This window comes from Camelus ferus, chromosome 17 (assembly GCF_009834535.1).
Source record: "Camelus ferus isolate YT-003-E chromosome 17, BCGSAC_Cfer_1.0, whole genome shotgun sequence".
NCBI lineage: Eukaryota > Metazoa > Chordata > Mammalia > Artiodactyla > Camelidae > Camelus > Camelus ferus.
This window is the reverse complement of record NC_045712.1, coordinates 17,919,766-17,936,318: the sequence shown is the minus strand read 5'-3', so window position 1 is coordinate 17,936,318 and position 16,553 is coordinate 17,919,766. Positions and strand designations below refer to the sequence as shown.

Here is a 16,553-nt window from a genome sequence, read left to right as displayed (position 1 = left end):
CCCTTTCTTTTCAAAGCACGTTTTGGAAAGTTCAGTGTAGAGCTCAAGACAAGCATTTGCGTTAGAGGAAGTGTTACCCACCGTCTGACTTTTTTCTCCTGACTCCAGGTCATTTACGTGGCGCTGCAGTAGGGGTGCAAGGCTTGCCCTGTGATAGGGTTGCAAAGTGGCCATAGTGAACTGAAATAGCTCCGTGCGCTGGGGTCTGGGGGACACGGAGGGAGTGGCAGGTACAGGGGGGTAAAGGCAGGGCCCCAGGAGGGCTTCCCCAGCGCTCTCCGTGCCTGTCTTTGTACGGCTGCTGCCCTCACCCGAGGACACGTGCGGCATTACTTGAAGGAGGGGAAAAGAGGAAGAAGAGAGGGCACATGGCATCAAACTGGGCTGGGCTCTCATTTTGCCAACACCCCTGAGACAAGCAGTCCCTGTGGGACACTGTAATTGTCTAAATGTCCTCTCCCACTACCCTCTCGTCCCTCCATTTTTCTGGACTTGACTTTAATTAAAAAGACACAGACCCCACTGCTCACCATTCATCACCAGTTAGAGGCTGTAGAACACCCTGCAGTGTCTTTTGGATCATCAGAACCAGAAGGAGCACAACTGAGAGCTGCCGTCGCTAGCGTAGCCTGGATTGATTGGTTGAGTGCCCACCATGACGGATGTCCCTGGAGTCTCAAAATAATGGAGCACTTACTATGTAGGACGTGGCTGAGGGACATTTTAGGCATAGGATGGAGTGAACTGCATAAATATTAGCTATTATTAAGTGATGAGTCAAAGATTGTTAATGTGAATTTTCACAGCCCTTCTTCATCTTCACCTCCCATGACCTCTAGGAGACTATTCCCCGCCTTCCTTTCTGGCAGAGACAAAGACAGAATGAGAAAAGTAGAAAAGGACCACACAGGGTGGGGAGGAGCAAGGAGGGAAAGAGGAAGAGTCTTCAGGAGTGGGTAGAAATGTCTAGGTTTTTGCCACAGAAGGGTGGAGGTGAGGATGAAGATGATGGTCGTGCTAGGCGTCATGATTTTGCAGGATGCAGGTAAAATTGAAAACTTTAAAAAGCTACTCCTGGCATTTGGACTACACTCTTCTGCAAAAGACTCTGTGCTGACAGGTTACAGATTCCTGAGGTTCAGGAGGGTTAAAGTTACCTCCTGGACACCGGTCACGTCTGCGACCTCTGAGGTGAGCCACACCTCAGCGGAGCAGCCCCGGAGCTTGTTTGGCCACGAGCGGCCTGTGGACTCTTTTGCCTGAACTACTGGGTGCATGTGAGAGAAAGCTGGACCTTGGTGAAACATTTAGAAAAGAAAGACACTAAAAGAAAAAGGCACTTTGGAGTCATGGGGTGGACTTACTCAATGTTTATAAAGGGAGGTTTTCAAAGCCTAGCTAAATGGTTAATCTTGGGGTTATGATGAATGATTTAACGGGACACTAGATTTGATTACTTCTAAAGTCTCTTTGAGTGTGTGGTTCTCCGTCCCCACTGTAGGCCCTGGGGACCTGATTTATATTTCTCTAATGCCACTCATTGAGCTTTTAATTCCTTCCTACTGAAATATGGTTCTAGAAACATAGTCTGCACAGAACGATGGGAGACGCAGCATAATCCGGTAGGAACATGGACTGGAGAGGAAGGAAAAGCAAACTAAAATATCTTTTCTTGCTTTATTTAAGATGATGGGCCCTTCATGTGGCAAAGAGCTCTGGAACATACTGAAGTATCTCTAGCCTTAAACAAGGGCAGGGCCCCTCCTGTGCTGAAGACAACCTTTTATTGTGTCAGCGTGGGGGTGGGTTGCGGGAGCGCTGGCAAACCCTTTCAGCGGTGTGGATGACACCCTCACATGGGGATGACCTGGTGGGTTTAGGACTGAGCTGGCCAAGGAGCTGAAGGTAACCCTTGTCTCCCCCAAGAAAACATGAGCCCTACGATCTGCAACTTGGGCCTTTCTCAGCAGAGGCTGCTGTGCTGAGAGTAGACCTTCTCTGAGAAGGGTGAGCTTTTTCCAGGCTGGTGGGGCAGATTTCAAAAGGTACAATTCTGTGCCCCAAATGTGCGCTCAGTAAGTAAACCCGCCCTTTCTCGTCCACCTTGACTACCCAGTGACAGTGGTAGGTGTGGTCCAGTGGCTGAAATTATGGTGATTTTTCAAAAATGCCAGTGTCAAAATTTTGCCTTGAGAGTATATCTGGAACTACTAATAATGCTGTTTTGGGCTGACTCAGTGGCTTTCAAATTGCACGGCTCTGTTATGGGTAAATGAGAGGCAACCAGTTATCTAGAAGATAATGGCAGGCATGGAGGAGCGTGTGATGAATTACAGACAGACCTGCTGACACAGCAGGGCGTGGAGACCTGCTCCGCTCTGGCTTTCTCTCCAAGTTAGGGGCGATGCTTGCCCAGTTTGTGAACAACACAGCCCACTCCATTCCAACATGGGGTGGGAGTGGGAGGTGATGATGAACTTGGGTTGGCTGCCTCTACATACCCAAGTGTTAAACATCTAAAGACCACTAGGTTCCAAGAAGGGTGCAAGGTGAGATAAGAAATGCAGCTCCTCTGTCGTCTAAGGTGGTTTAGAACAGAGACTAAAAGAGCCACGGAAGGCAGATGGTGAATTCCTGGAACTGAAGGATCGCTGACCTCCTCAGGGTCCTTACATGTTGAGAGTGAGCCTCAGCTTCATTCAGCAGCCTTTGGGCTGGGCTGGTGCCGTTTCCTGTGCGTGGTGAAGGCGTCGTCTGAGTTTTACGGTTGTTGGAGCAACCGCAATTCAGAGTCATTTTCTGCTCAGCTAAAGATACAGAGAGAGGCCAAAATACCCTACAGAGTTATGTGGAAAGATCAGGCGAATCCTTCTATACAGCTAAGTGAAATATTGGTGCGTGGTGGCTTCAAGAGGTGGAGGAAACACTGTCCAGTTTGGGAACGTGCATCTCTGTGGCCCCATGGCAGTCTTGCCGTGCTGAGGATTTAACTGGGTTTATACGTAAGGAAGCCGTAGAACAGGCCTCACTACCTACCGAGGGGCGGCTAGGTCTCTGCACACAGACCATGCAGCAGAGAGCAGCTCTCGGCCTACTTCAGTTCCTTTTCCTGGATAGGGCAGCTCTGGGCAGCAGGCTGCCCTTTCTGCTGTGCACTTCAGGTGGATGAATGGCAAACAAACAGATGAGATCGGCCCGGAGACTGAGCGTGCCTATGGGAGGCAGTGTGGTGTCGCGCCTGTAGCCCTCCATCCACCAGAGAGCAGCCTCTCACTCCCAGGGGAGCTTACTCCGGGCTCCCCCATGGACTCATGTTCTCCACGGGCCAGGTGAGAGCCCTGGGGTAAGGGTTGGGGCAGGTCTGGAGTTTGCTTGGTCAGGGTTTGAATTCTGACTTCCACTGCTGTTTTCCAGAGATGGGCATCACTGGCCTGTTTAAGATCATTTTAGCTGATCTGCATGGACTCCCTCTGTAGGTAGTTCTCTTTTAATCCTTTTCAATAGGGAAATGGAGAGTCTTGGTTTGGTGCCAGAGTAAGACACCCCTCTAGAGACAAGCAGCCTCTCTCTTTAACAAAGAAGAGCATGAACCTCAGTCCTGACGGCTACGGCCAAGCAGCGATGCAGAGCTGGAAGTGATCAGCACTGTGTTTCTACTTCTTTTTATGCTTAATTTGTCATTGAGGCTAAGATACAAAGTTTAAGCCCGATGAACTGAAGTTGTAAGAGTGAACTGGATAAGTAAGAAGTGGTGCACAAAGATGGGAAAAATCAGGATGAAATGGGAATAAATGATGCTTGGGAAACACTGCGCCTGCCCCAGGTCACGTGACTTAGGCCGATGGTCAAGTGGAGAAAAGCAGGCAGGCAGCCCAGGCAGAACCAATCAAGTGGTGAAGATTCAGTCCATCTGGGTGCCTGCGGCCTGGCTGCAATGTGGCTGGCGAGGGAGGCAGGTGCTGGACGGGGTGGCCCTGACGGGGCTGGCATGGAAGTCTTGCAGGGCACAGAAGGCCTCACAGTGGAACTGGGGAGGCCAGCAGACCAGGGGAAGAGGCTAAAGAGACCGTTCAGAAGATGCAAGGGGAGCTGGGATAGTGCGGGGGTGTCGGCTGGGGACGGGAGCTCTTGGCAGCAAGGTGGGTGGTGAGAGAAAGAGAATGGAGCTTGGTGGCGGGGGGCTGTCTAGGTTCCAGTCTGCACTCCATCACGTACTATTTATCTTGGAATACCACTTTATATCACTGAGTCTCTGTTTTTTCATCACCTGCAACATGGGGCAATAACAGAACCTACATCTTGTAAAAATTCTCAGCAATGTTGGCAAGAGTTAGCAATTCCGGGGCTGAGCCCCACGGTATCCGCCTGTGTGCAGTCCTGGAGAATGAGCAATACCAGGGTCCGAAAAGACTGCCTTGCTGCTGAGGGGTAGTCAGGAAAGCATGGAGAGGCCAAGTTCATCTGAATAATATTTTAAGTCTAGGTATGTGCCTAGCTTGCATGACAGCCCTATTTATTAACACATTTCAGAAAATTCCATGAACCCGTCGACACTGTGGAAACATTTGGGGCATAGATGCATTTTGAAGAGGGAAGAGAGTGGGTATCAAAGAACCAGGTGGACCAACCCAATGACCAGGTTTCCCAAAAGGAACATTTCCCTTTCTGTTTGTCTCCAAGGAGAGCCGTAAATAGTTCCCTCACACTACGAGGGGGTGGGGGTGCTCCAGGCCAGCCCTAGGACCCTCCCCTGCGTTTAGGTCCCTCACTTCCAGGTTGCGAGCTGTGAACTCTTAGGCCTCCTGCTCTCTCCCTCCTGTTCTCACGTCCCACGTCTGACTGCTGGGAAAACTGTAGGTGATTTGTTCTGTCTGTAGCCAAAGACCCTTAAAGAAGGACTCTAATGTTAGTTCATTAAAAACCCACAGGCGCCCTGACAATGGTCTGTAGAACAAGATGAGGTGGATGTCTTTCTGGGAAGACTGAGAAGGCAAGTTCATTTACCTGGAAGACAGGAGACGTTCGGCCTCAAGGCAAGAGAGAAGCAAAAGCTGACAAAGCAAACCCTGCAGGACACTCGGGTAAGAAGTTCCAATTCTCTTAAACTGTCTTGAGAGCACACTGTAAGACAGAATCCTACCATTCAGCAAGCCCCAGGGAGAAGCCTAGAGCTTCCTCGCCTCTCCCTGAAAGTACCCATCACATAAAAAGCCAAAAAAAGGGAGAAATTCAGTCTGTGAAGCTGAGTCTGAATTCAGCTTATGAGTCTGAAGAATGGTGACCCCATTTGAACAGGCTGCCTTTGGGAAGAGGGGAAGGGAAGGAGGAGGACAGCAGTGAAAAAGGTTAAAAATAAAATATCAAAGACAGCTACCACCAGGCTACCACGTCCCTCTAGGCGTCTGAGTGCAGAGCTGACAACCCAATCACAGGGAAAAGAAACAGCTTTCCAGGAGCAAGGGCCTGAGCACAACAGCATAGCTGACAGAAATGGGGGAGAGGTCGCTGATACTGGGTCTTTAAGTAACTAGAATGCTTGGAGGAGGAGGATGGGGAAAGAAATGCATAATTATGTTAAACTAACCAAAACAGACTTACATTCCAAAGTTGAAAACGGAACAGGACAACGAATGTGTTTTCTAGCTAAATATCATGATCTCTAAGTAGTGGATATAATTTTATATAATTCAGTTGTTAGCAGTATTTGTTCACTAACTGCCTTTTTAATTTGCATATGATCTACTTTGGTTGCTTATAGTATAAACACATTTACACAGGCCCAATGAAGCAGACAAAAGAAATGATTTAGAGAAGAGGCTCTTTATCTGGGGTCCATCATCCCGAAGGAGGTTTATTAATAGGGTTGCCCGATGAACTACAGGACACCAGTGACATTTGAATTTCAGATAAACAACGGATTCTAGTCAAGATATGCCCCAATGTTTCATGGAAACCCTATTAGTAAATTTCAGGAGATGGATGTACCCCTTGACATTGTGTAAGAATTTGGAACGGAGATTGGCTATAGCTTTCCACCAGAGTCTTAAAGCTGTGCTCTCCCAACAGTTAAACATCATTAATGCAAAGAGATAATTCTCTCCTGTCTGACCTTTCCCTGCGGCCTGGGCTTCCTCGCAGCCAAAGGGAAAGGGAAACACAAGAGGCAGCGTACCAGACAGCAGCAGGGAGAGGACGCCCAAGGCGCAGCAGGGTCTGCCTGTGGGGTCATGCTGGTTCAGCAGAGCCTTGCCCCCAACAGAGGGATCCGAGACTTGAGCCCAAGGGCAGCGTGACTCCCTCAACGGGCTTTAATTTTTTAATTGATCAGGTTTTTGTTATTAACTGTCTCCAGCTGCTGGGTGGAGACTGGACTGTAGAGGGCAGGGACCGAGGGGAAGGGGGCCTGGGGTGGGCTGGAAGGAAGGCAGCAGACAGGAGAGTAGGGGGCATGCAGATGGGAAGAAGAGCCCTGGAGGGTGCAGTGAGTGCCTCGAAGGTCGAGGTCCTCTCCCCTCTGGCTTCCACGTCTTCTTCCTGAGTGCAGCTGCGTTGCTGTGTCCCATGCTGGGCAGGGAGCACCCTTCCTGTGTGAGGCCCTGGGAGGCTCTGAGCAATGCCGCAGGAAGTACACATCCTTACCTGCATCACTGGAAGTAGGCCCGCAGCGCTGCAGCTTCTGCAGCCATCTCCTCCTCCGATCTCCACAAGGTGGGGGAGTCCTCCTCCTCTTTGTCATGTTTCTGGAGCTTTGGAGGAAAAAAAACCAAAAAGGCTCATTACAGGGTCCTTGGGCTCTCCTGGCACAGGTGTTGTGGGGGTAGCTGAACAGAATTCGAAAATCAGAGGCCAGGGGACACGTGTCTGTTTATTGTATTCATTGTCAAAATTTGAAAATGGGAAGGTTTGGGGTAAAAATCGACATTTTCAGCTTTTGTAATACAATAACCAGATTGTAGGCTACACTGCGGTCCGTTCACCGCCCCCCACCCCCGTAAGTGCCTGTTGAAGGTGGGGTTGGGGCTCACAGACTGCAGGGCCTCCCCGCCACCCTCTACTGTTAGGCTTGGCCCATGTCATCCATTCATTTCACTTCCTAGACCCTGAAGGCAGAGTTCGCTGCTGACCTACCCGTCAGTCCCCAAGCCGCCTGAGCTTCACCTGCTCCGCTCTGCGGCATAGCCTCTCTCAAAGGAGCTCTGAGCACCTTTCCTCAGTGAGCCCAAGGTCATTTATGATAATAATACAAGGGCTGTTGAGTACCAAGTAATAAATAAGAGTATATGCTTTAAAAGAAGCTCCAAGCAGGCAAACAGTAAAAAAAAAAAAAAATTAACGATGGGTCTTAGTCAATTGGCCCACTTTAGAATCCTCTTCAGATACCCATATTTATGTAAAACAATGTGTATATGTCTCAGATTTACATATAGAGTGAATAAAATTTCACTCATATCAGAGAGAGGATGTTCTCAGAACTCCCCTCATTAGAAGAGCTCAATTTTCTCCCCCCTCCAGTCTCCTGCAGCAATTCAGTCTTAGTAACTAAATTTGTTACTGCTGTGTGTGGCTCTAGACGCTGTAAAATGCTAAAGGTATAAATTCTTTACAGGAGGCGCAATGTAAGTATTTCGTGTTTTAAGGCAAACTATTTACTAGCACCAATGAGAGCCAGTATTTGTGATGCAAAGGGCAGTTTCCTCTTTGTGTATCACCATTCCTTCCTGCATCATTTCACTGGATCCTCGCAATAGCCCATCCACAAGGCAGGTGCTACTCTGCACCATCTTACCAGGGAGAAATGGAGGTTACAGGCAAATTATTCACCTGTCAGAGACCACCCAGTAAGGAAGCAATAGTGAGGGGTGTTCTCAACAGGTTTTGCCCTTTCGTCTACCCTGGAGGAAGCCAGCGAGTGAATAGTTCCACAGATCCTGTTCCACCCCACCCCGTGCCTTCACCCAAAAGTCGGATTTTGACCAACAATCTGGTCGACTCAGGAAAAAAATCTCTGAACTAAAACAGTGGCGTTTGCTGTTTCAGGTCTAAATCACTCTCACTGAGAAACCTGCACCCTGGCAGCTTGCAGCAGATGGAGAAATGTCCGCACGATTTCAGAGCCCAATGTGATACAGACGGCGGAGAGTCAGGACCTCCTAGCTGAGCACTGCTGCTTCCTCGGGGTGAGTACGAGCCTCAGTGAGGTCCATAAGCACACATCCGGGCCAGTGAGTCCTCTCCTCCTCTCCTCCATCGAGCCTACACCCTCCTGCACGCTAGCCCTGCATTCTACCCCTGACCTATAGCCTCTCTCTAGCTACCTTACTTTCCCCAGACTCACCTTTATTCCCCCAACTCAGGGCTCCCGGGTCTTCAGAAAAAATCAAGATTTCATTTTTAGATGAATGCAGAGTCCTGCATACCTTTTTAAGTTACTACCTACGCTTACGAAACTTCCCAACTAGTCTGAATTCACTTAGCAGTCTGATTTCCCCACCAGACTTTTCTGGACTCTATAGACACTGGTTCAATCTTAAGATCAGGGGTTGCAACTCATTCCTCCTTTCACTTGGCCACTATGATCAGAGGTGGAGAAACTTTGGGGAGTGCATAATTCTGGCCACTTCTGGCCTTGCCATAATGCCACGTAGCTTGGAACCACCACTTGTGAGGCTGTGAGGTTGTAAGTCAGCGCATGAACGCAGATGAATGACTGACCATAAAGCACTGTGTTACCTCTTCCCCCTTGGCTATAAGCCTTATCACTATTCATAAAGTTAATTCAAGTTTTTTAAAAAAAAACACTTCATTTCAATGATGTCCTTCACACAGATCACTTTTTAGTGTAAGTAAGATGTGGCTCAGGGGAATCCATGAATTTGGAATTGTGGCGCTCACTCTGAGACAAATTCCTTGCACTGAGTAACGTAGAGGAATGATAAAAATCAGACCCAGCAGACGCTAGTCATTCTTCTAAACTCAAATCATGCTTTTTGGTTATATATTTACTACTCTGGTAGAAATCTGCTCCTACTTAAATTGGGCATATAATCATACATCCATGAGAAGAGAAACTGTTTACGTGTTAACGCATTACCTGCTTTTCAAAAACGCTCCAGACTGGTCCCAGCACACCTTTCCCACTGCACCTGTCCGCGAACACTCCGCTCCACCAAAACCAGTCTCCCTTGCAGACACGCCCTGTACGCTTCCTTCTACATTTAAAGGCTCCCCAATGGCTTTTAAGATTTTGTCTTTACATTTGCCAAAAATACAACATTTAGGATCTCCATACTGTTTTCCATAATGGCTGCACCAAACTGCATTCCCACCAACAGTGTAGGAGGGTTCCCCTTTCTCCACAGCCTCTCCAGCATTTATCATTTGTGGACTTTAGAATGATGGCCGTTCTGACTGGTGTGAGGTGATACCTCATTGTGGTTTTGATTTGCATTTCTTTGATAATTAGTGATATTGAGTGTTTTTCACGTGCCTACTGGCCATTTCTGTGTCTTCATTGGAGAACTGCTTGTTTAGGCCTCCTGCCCACTTCTGGATTGGGCGCTAATGAGAAAAAACACTTTTAGAATGAAGGCAAAATAGAGAGAGTTTCAAATGAACACACAGAGTTTGCCGCCTGTAGACTGATTGAAGGATGTACTTTAGTCAGAAGGAAAAGGATATGAGAGAGAGTCTGATGCAAAAAGGTGACTGTTTTTAAATGCTGACTTGTAGGTAAGCAAATCTACATGAATACTGATGTCTACCTGAAAACTGTTAGAACCAGTAAAAAAAAATCAGTTAAGTTCCAGGATACAAAAATCAATATACAAAAGTCAGTTGTGTTTCTGTGCACTAGTAACAAAATATCAGAAAGAGAAATATGGAAAACAGTCCCATTTACAATTTCATCAAAAAGAAAAAGATACCTAGGAATGAGTTTAACCAAGGAGGTGCTAGACCTGTACACTGAAAACTGCAAGACAGTGATGAACGAGACTGAAGAAAACACACAAAAAAATGGAGATATTCTGTGCACATGAATGGGAAGAATTAATATTCTTACAATGTCCATACTACCCAAAGATTCAGTGCAATCCCTATCAAAATGTCAGTGGTATTTTTCACAGAAATAGATGAATCCTAAAATTTTTATGTAACTGCAAAAGACTCCAGAAAGCCGAAGCAACATTGAGAAGGAACAACAAGGCTGGAGGCATCATCCTTCCTGGTTTCAAACTGTATTATAAAACTATAGTAATCAAGGCGGTTTGAAAGCAGGGACTGAAACACACACATCTGCACCCATATTCATACCAGTGTTATTCACAGTAAGCAACCCAAGTGTCCATGGATGGATGATTCCATAAACAAAATGCGGTAAATACACAATACAAAAGGATTCAGCCTTCAAAACTAACGTCAGTGTGGATGACCCATAAAGTCACTATGCCCAGTGAGACGAACCAGACCGGAAAAGGACAAACAGTCTATGATCCTACTAGTACGAGGTGTCCAGACAAGTCAAAGTCAACAGTACAAAGTAGGATGTACGTGCCAGGGGTTGAGGAGAGCTACTGTTTAATGGATGCAGCTTCACTTGGAGAAATAGAACGAGTGCCAGGGATGAATGCTGAGGGTATTTCTACAACAATGTAAATCTACTTCATGTTGTAGAGCTATGTGCTTAAAGTGGTATAAAAGGTAAAAGTCATGCTGTGTAGATTTAATCACAATGAAACCCATGAATGAAGTGCTGACACTTGTCACAACGCGGATGAACACTGAAAACATCCTGAGAGAAAGAAGTCATGCAGAAAAGGCCACCCACGTCATACCCATCTTGTGCACTTAAAATCGGTCCAGGTTGTGAAAATAAGGAGAGGAAAAAACAAACAAACAAACAAAAACAAAAACAGTTCCAGGAAAGGAAAACTGGGTCAGAATAGAAACACACATTGCCATACAGTGGGGGCAGGTAGTCAAAGTTTCCCTGGGTCTGTGGATGGAATTCTGAAGTAGAAACCAGAACAATTCCTCACTGGGGATCATGTGGTGGTAGAGTGTCAAAATTTGAGGGAAAAGCCCACCAGAGATTTTCATCTTAAGTGGTGCATGTGCTACGTCAACAATGACTGCAAAAGCTCAGCTTGCAGAGAAAGAGTAGACTTCACTGCTACTGCATACTTTCTGTGTGTTTAAAACTACTGGAAATTAAATACATACACACACACACACATACATATTTTTAAATCAACCATGTCAAAACCATGACAGAAAAGCAGAGAACACATCAAACTTCACTATAGAAAAACAGCTCCCCCCCAGATCCAGTTCATCCAAAATGGTTAAGCTAATCGCCCTTGTAGGAATCTATATACTGCTAAGAGGCACTATGAGAAGATAGTATTATAACTCACTATGTCTTGGGTGTTGTGAATGATCTGGATGTGATAGGAACATCAGCATTTTTGAATTCCAGTTTTCCACATCAAACCACCAAAAACCTGGTAAAACTAATCAATGAATTTAGTAATACACAAACATCAGTTGACTTTCCATACACTAATAAAGAAGTCTAAGAAAAATTAAGAAATCAATCTCATTTAATAATTGCACACACACACACACACACAAAAAGAACACAGTACCTAGGAATAACCTTAACCAAGGACATGAAAGGCCTGCATGTGGAAAACGGCAGAACACTGATAAAGAAATTGAAGACACAGATAAATAGAAAAAAATATTCCGTGCTCATGCATTGGAAGAATATTATTAAAACAACATTTTCCAGCCAAAGCAGTGTACACGTTAACTGCAATCTCTACCAAATTCAAATGGCATTTTTCACAGAAACAAAAAGCAAATGATCCTACCATTCCTACGGACCAGGGAAGAACCCAGAGTGGCCTGAATGATCTTGAGAAAGGAGAACACAGTTGAGGCATCTCGCTCCCTGACTTCAAACTACGTCAGAAAGCTACGGTAACCAAAACACTGAGCTTCTGGCACAAAAAACAGGCGCGCAGACCAGAGGAACAGAATAGGGAGCCCAGAAGGAAACCAACGTGTATGCTTTCAGTTAATTCATGACGAAGGGGCCAGCGACACAAAATGGGGAAAGGACAGTCCCCACAATAAACGGTGTCAAAGTGAATTCTATTTCTATACGGCTTAGAGAAGAGATTAAAATATATAGACATATATATATATATATAAAATATCTCTAGTCATCTTGCTTTATCTGCCTGAAATGATTTGGGGGGAAGGTAGTGGTACCAGGATTTCTGAGCGAAGAACTGAGACGTGTCGATATTAACATCGTGCCCCTTCTGGGCCCTGAGTGTGTTCTCACGAGGCATGTGGGGTGGTGACGCCTTCCCTGATGTAACACTCAACCTGCCTTGGCTATTGGCACTTTTTATAGCTCTGTGATGCAGTACAGGAGGAGGAATGATTGACAGTAATTTAAATGTTTTTTCAGAACCAGAAATAACCTGGAGTAAAATGCCACATTGTTTTCCAAGAGCAGAAAAACGGGTGAAAGCCGCTTCTTAAAGAAGCAAGTGGTTGAATATAAACTTGGGTGTTGTTCTAAAATTCACCCGTATATTTCATTATTCGTTTTATTAAACAACGTGAAGAGCAGAGAGCTTAAAGAAACCATTATGGGTTGATGGTTCTGTTCTGACAGGTATTTATACAAAGTATTGCAAGGTAAATAATTGCAATGAATTGGGAAGTAAATCCTTCAGTTTTGTTTTAAATCTGGTCCTCTGTTACTGCTTTCAGTTTAGCCAAGAAGTATCTGTTGAGCACATGACACATTCCAGGCACTGTTAGAACAGAGTAAGACAAAAACCTTTGCCTTGTGGGGTCTCACCACCCCACAGCATGGAGAAATTCATGCAAACATCACTTAGTCTAAGTCAGCCTGAGATAAGTACTAGACTGGAATTTCTATCATAGCACTTGCAGGATAACTGCGGGCGAGAGTACCTCTTATGGGGTAGGGTCCGGGGTTGACTTTATAAAACCCTGGATGCGCACTGGCTTCAAAGACGGTGATGGGATATTAAGGACAGGGCTGTTCTGGGCCGTGGGAAGAGCCTCGGCAAACAGGCAAAGTGGGCGCCAGCTCCACCCACTGCTTGGACCGCTCTTTCCTGACGACTCCTGCCCTGGCGTTCGGACCACACTGCCCATTTGTCACAGTTGTCAGGAGAGCTGCAGTTTAGTTGCCCTTTTAAGAAGCCTTGACATTCTGTGGTTTAAAGATGGGAGACACACCCCAATAGCCCAAAAGATGGCCTCCAGTTGTACAATTCAAAGCTGCAAATAGTTCTGAATCCTACCAAGAAAGAGACTGCCTTCACAGTCATCTCTCAGTCCTCCGATGAGTCAAGAAGAAAGTCCCCGTCAGTACTAGCTTATCCTTAACACGGTACCAGCGTGTCCTCTGACAGAACCAGAGGTGCCATCCAGACTCCAGCTGAAATGTAAGATTGTTTTGTATAGATCACATGTATCGGGGGCTCATCTCCCATTTACGATATCTCAGGTTGCCTTTCAAAAGTAAGTAAGTTTAAGTTAAAAAGAAGAGTCAGTTTAGAAAACATATTAAGTAAAAATGTGGGGAAAATGGCATTAAACATGGCATTCACCTTGGGAGATGGTCCAGAGGTGGGCAGTGACTGCCAGCGTGACACTGCCACGTGGCCCAGACAGACGGGTGTGGGTTGCTTCTACTGAGCTGAACACAGACAGCTGCAGAATTTTTTTTTTTTATGACAGATGCTTAGAAACCAGAATGATTTCATATTAGAAGAGCTCTGAAGAAAATCAGAGCTGTGACTTGCAGGGATGGTGGCTGAACTCTGGGAAGGGATGTGGAGGAAGGCCTCATTGGAGAGGTGACACTTCGGCTGAGACGTGGACAATGATTAGCCGTCCATCAAGTGAAGAGCTAGGACAAGGGCAAGGGCAGAGCCTTGAGGAAGAAGACAGCTGGGCATGTGACTAAGTGGCCCAAGGAGTGCGGGAGAGAGCAGGGCATCTGCAGCCAGTGGGAATGGCTAAGAGGTTACGATTTTCTTTTTGATGCCATGAGAAGAGATGCAAGGGTGAAAAGCAGGGAAGTAAGAGGGCGAAAATGACTTTTCATGACGAGTAGCCTGGCTGGAGAATGAGTTACAGGGAGACGAGCTGGCGCAGTAGTCAGAGAAGAAACGGTGGAACTGGGGTGCCTCGGACCGGGAAGTGGGGAGGGGGGCCCAGGTGCCAAAGTCAGTGTGGCGGGCAGGTGGTGCCGCGTGTGTGTCCCTGTAGACGGACCCTGGCCTCTGATGCTTCCTTCCAGGTGCTGTGTAAAGCACACACTGATCCTGGCTCCCTGGCCCAAGGCTGCTCTGAACCAGTGTGAAAACCACTCTGTCTCTGCCCGACACACGCCTCTCTCTTCAGTCATACGCTCCCCAAAGTCCCCTTCCTGGACCGTTTATACGGGCACCAAGTTCTACTGCATGACGCGCATGCTGTCTCACTCCCTCCGTCTCTCACACACGCTACAGCCAGCATCCTTGGAGCACGCATTTTGTCCCCAAACACCAAATGGCCTCTCTCTTAAGTGTCATCCACTTTGGGCTCTTGTTGGTGTCCTAGTGAATTACCTCTTGCTTTCACATGACACACACATAAAAAAGTCCTGTGTCATCCACCTCTTGCTGCCACTTCTGCTTCCTTAGAACCCTGAGATTCTTCAAATATTTCTTTGTGCAACATAATTTCCTCCCTTTTTTCTCTCGATGGGGAAGACCCTGAGTCATGTGAGCTGGAACTCTGGACTAACCACCAGATTACTGCGACCAGGTGCCCTCTGGTTCCCTCTGTTCACTGTCAAGTTTCTGAAGTGTGGTTCTTCGCTCCTTATGGAGAGAAATTCCAGTAAAAGGGCATGCCATCATTTGATTACTTGCCAAAGCTTTGACTTGAGCCTAACTTGCTTGAGTAAAAGCGGAAGTTTTTTTTTTTTTTTAACGCTGTCAGTGGGGCCAAAATGCTGAAATCAGCTTTTATATTAATTAATGGCATCCTACTTTCAAGGAGTATAGAGTGTTGATGTTTAAGAATTTGTAACCTCCAAAAGTATTTATTAACTAGAAAATCACAGCACTGGAAAATAATTATGCCAAACCACTGTACTATAACAGAACCCAACTGCTTATCCAATTATACATTAAAGTATCACATTGTCAAGCCGCTTGCCAAAGCAGCAGATGAGCCTGCCAGCAGCACAGTTTGGACGCGGTATTACCCTACTAATCGCGCCGTGAATGGTCTTCAGGGCGCCCCATGCGCCCTATAAACCTGCACAAACCAAGGTGGGCCATTCCGGTTTGCTGGAGGGCTCACCTACCATCAGAAAATCGCTTTAATCGCTGGGACATTAAAGTTCGCAGTTTTCCATCAGAAGCTGAGAAGCCGCTCACCACAAAGCAACTGTGGCAACCTGTCCTACACGGAGCTGATTTCTATTAGCACATCAAAGGGTCACTTTGTGTCAAGGAAGCCAAGTGTCAGGCTAACCTGAAATGTGTATCTGAGAAAGGTGGCTCACCTGGATCTGCCGCGCAGCCTCATGGCAGGCCACCACCCAGAACATCCCTACAACGTGACATGAGGGCAGTTGAGGAACGGGACCACGGGGTCTCATATAGGAGTCACTGACTTAAGAGTCATCGGCACAGGCAGAGCGGAGGGCAAACGGCTTACCCTTCAGGACCGCCTGCTACCATTTTCCTCACAGCTTACTGGACCGAGCCTCCTGTTTGTCAGGGATGAACCCGGCCCTGCCTAGCAGCTGGCCTTAGCACTTCAGACGAAAATCCCCTACGACAGAGCGTGGTGATCGTGGTTTGGTAGAGAAACCAATCACAGCCACCCAGACGTTCTTTGCTCTTCCAACTGTAAAAAGCCTCCATCTAGCTCCCGTGTTCATGGTACAAAATCACCAAGTCACAGTAACACTCATCTTTGTGTCCTCACCGCTTGCCGGGTAGGCTTCCAAGAAGCACTTGTCACATGGGTCTCTAAATTACGCCTTCCCTCCCCATGTACTGACTGTTCAGGCCCATCCTTCCCATTTTCCAGATGAAACATCTGAGCCTCTTAGGAACATCACGTGGCTCAAGGGGAACAGCATATGTTTGGGTTAGACACACCGTCCGCTGGCTCCCAGTGCACTCCTAGGTCCCCTCAGGAAATTCTTGGAAATTTTCTTTCAGTTTAACATCTTTTTAAACATGGGTGATCAAATGGCCCAGAAAAGAGAACCAAATATGCAAATAGAGATCAGCCTCTGAGCTGGGATCAGGGTCTGGCTGGGCCTGGGGAGAATCGTCTCCCAGGGCAGTTTTCAGTAAATAATTGCTGATCAGCCGCCCCTTGCCGCAGGCTCCACCCTGTCTGCGCTTTCCTGATTTTCCAGTGCATCAGGCATTGGTGACACCACAGGCACTAGCAGTTTCAACCAATTTGATATCCTCAGGGCTTCCTCT

At 46.8% G+C, this 16,553-nt stretch overlaps 1 protein-coding gene and 1 long non-coding RNA gene across 11 annotated transcripts in view; one reads left to right on the top strand and one right to left on the bottom strand.

The window, feature by feature from the left end:
• FHIT (fragile histidine triad diadenosine triphosphatase) overlaps nucleotides 1–16,553 on the bottom strand; it is a 1,254,006-nt gene that overhangs the window by 15,709 nt on the left and 1,221,744 nt on the right. For all 8 annotated transcript variants that reach the window (XM_032458165.1, XM_032458163.1, XM_032458162.1 and 5 more), the window contains one exon: nucleotides 6,640–6,746. In XM_032458165.1, coding sequence (XP_032314056.1) covers nucleotides 6,645–6,746 — 102 coding nt within the window. In that variant the 3' untranslated portion in view covers nucleotides 6,640–6,644. The remainder of the gene's footprint in view (nucleotides 1–6,639; nucleotides 6,747–16,553) is intronic.
• The window catches only part of LOC116657105, a 551,457-nt gene that overhangs the window by 525,488 nt on the left and 9,416 nt on the right, over nucleotides 1–16,553 (top strand). For all 3 annotated transcript variants that reach the window (XR_004312080.1, XR_004312081.1, XR_004312082.1), the window contains 2 exons: nucleotides 4,929–5,081; nucleotides 8,038–8,177. This is a non-coding gene — a long non-coding RNA (uncharacterized LOC116657105). The remainder of the gene's footprint in view (nucleotides 1–4,928; nucleotides 5,082–8,037; nucleotides 8,178–16,553) is intronic.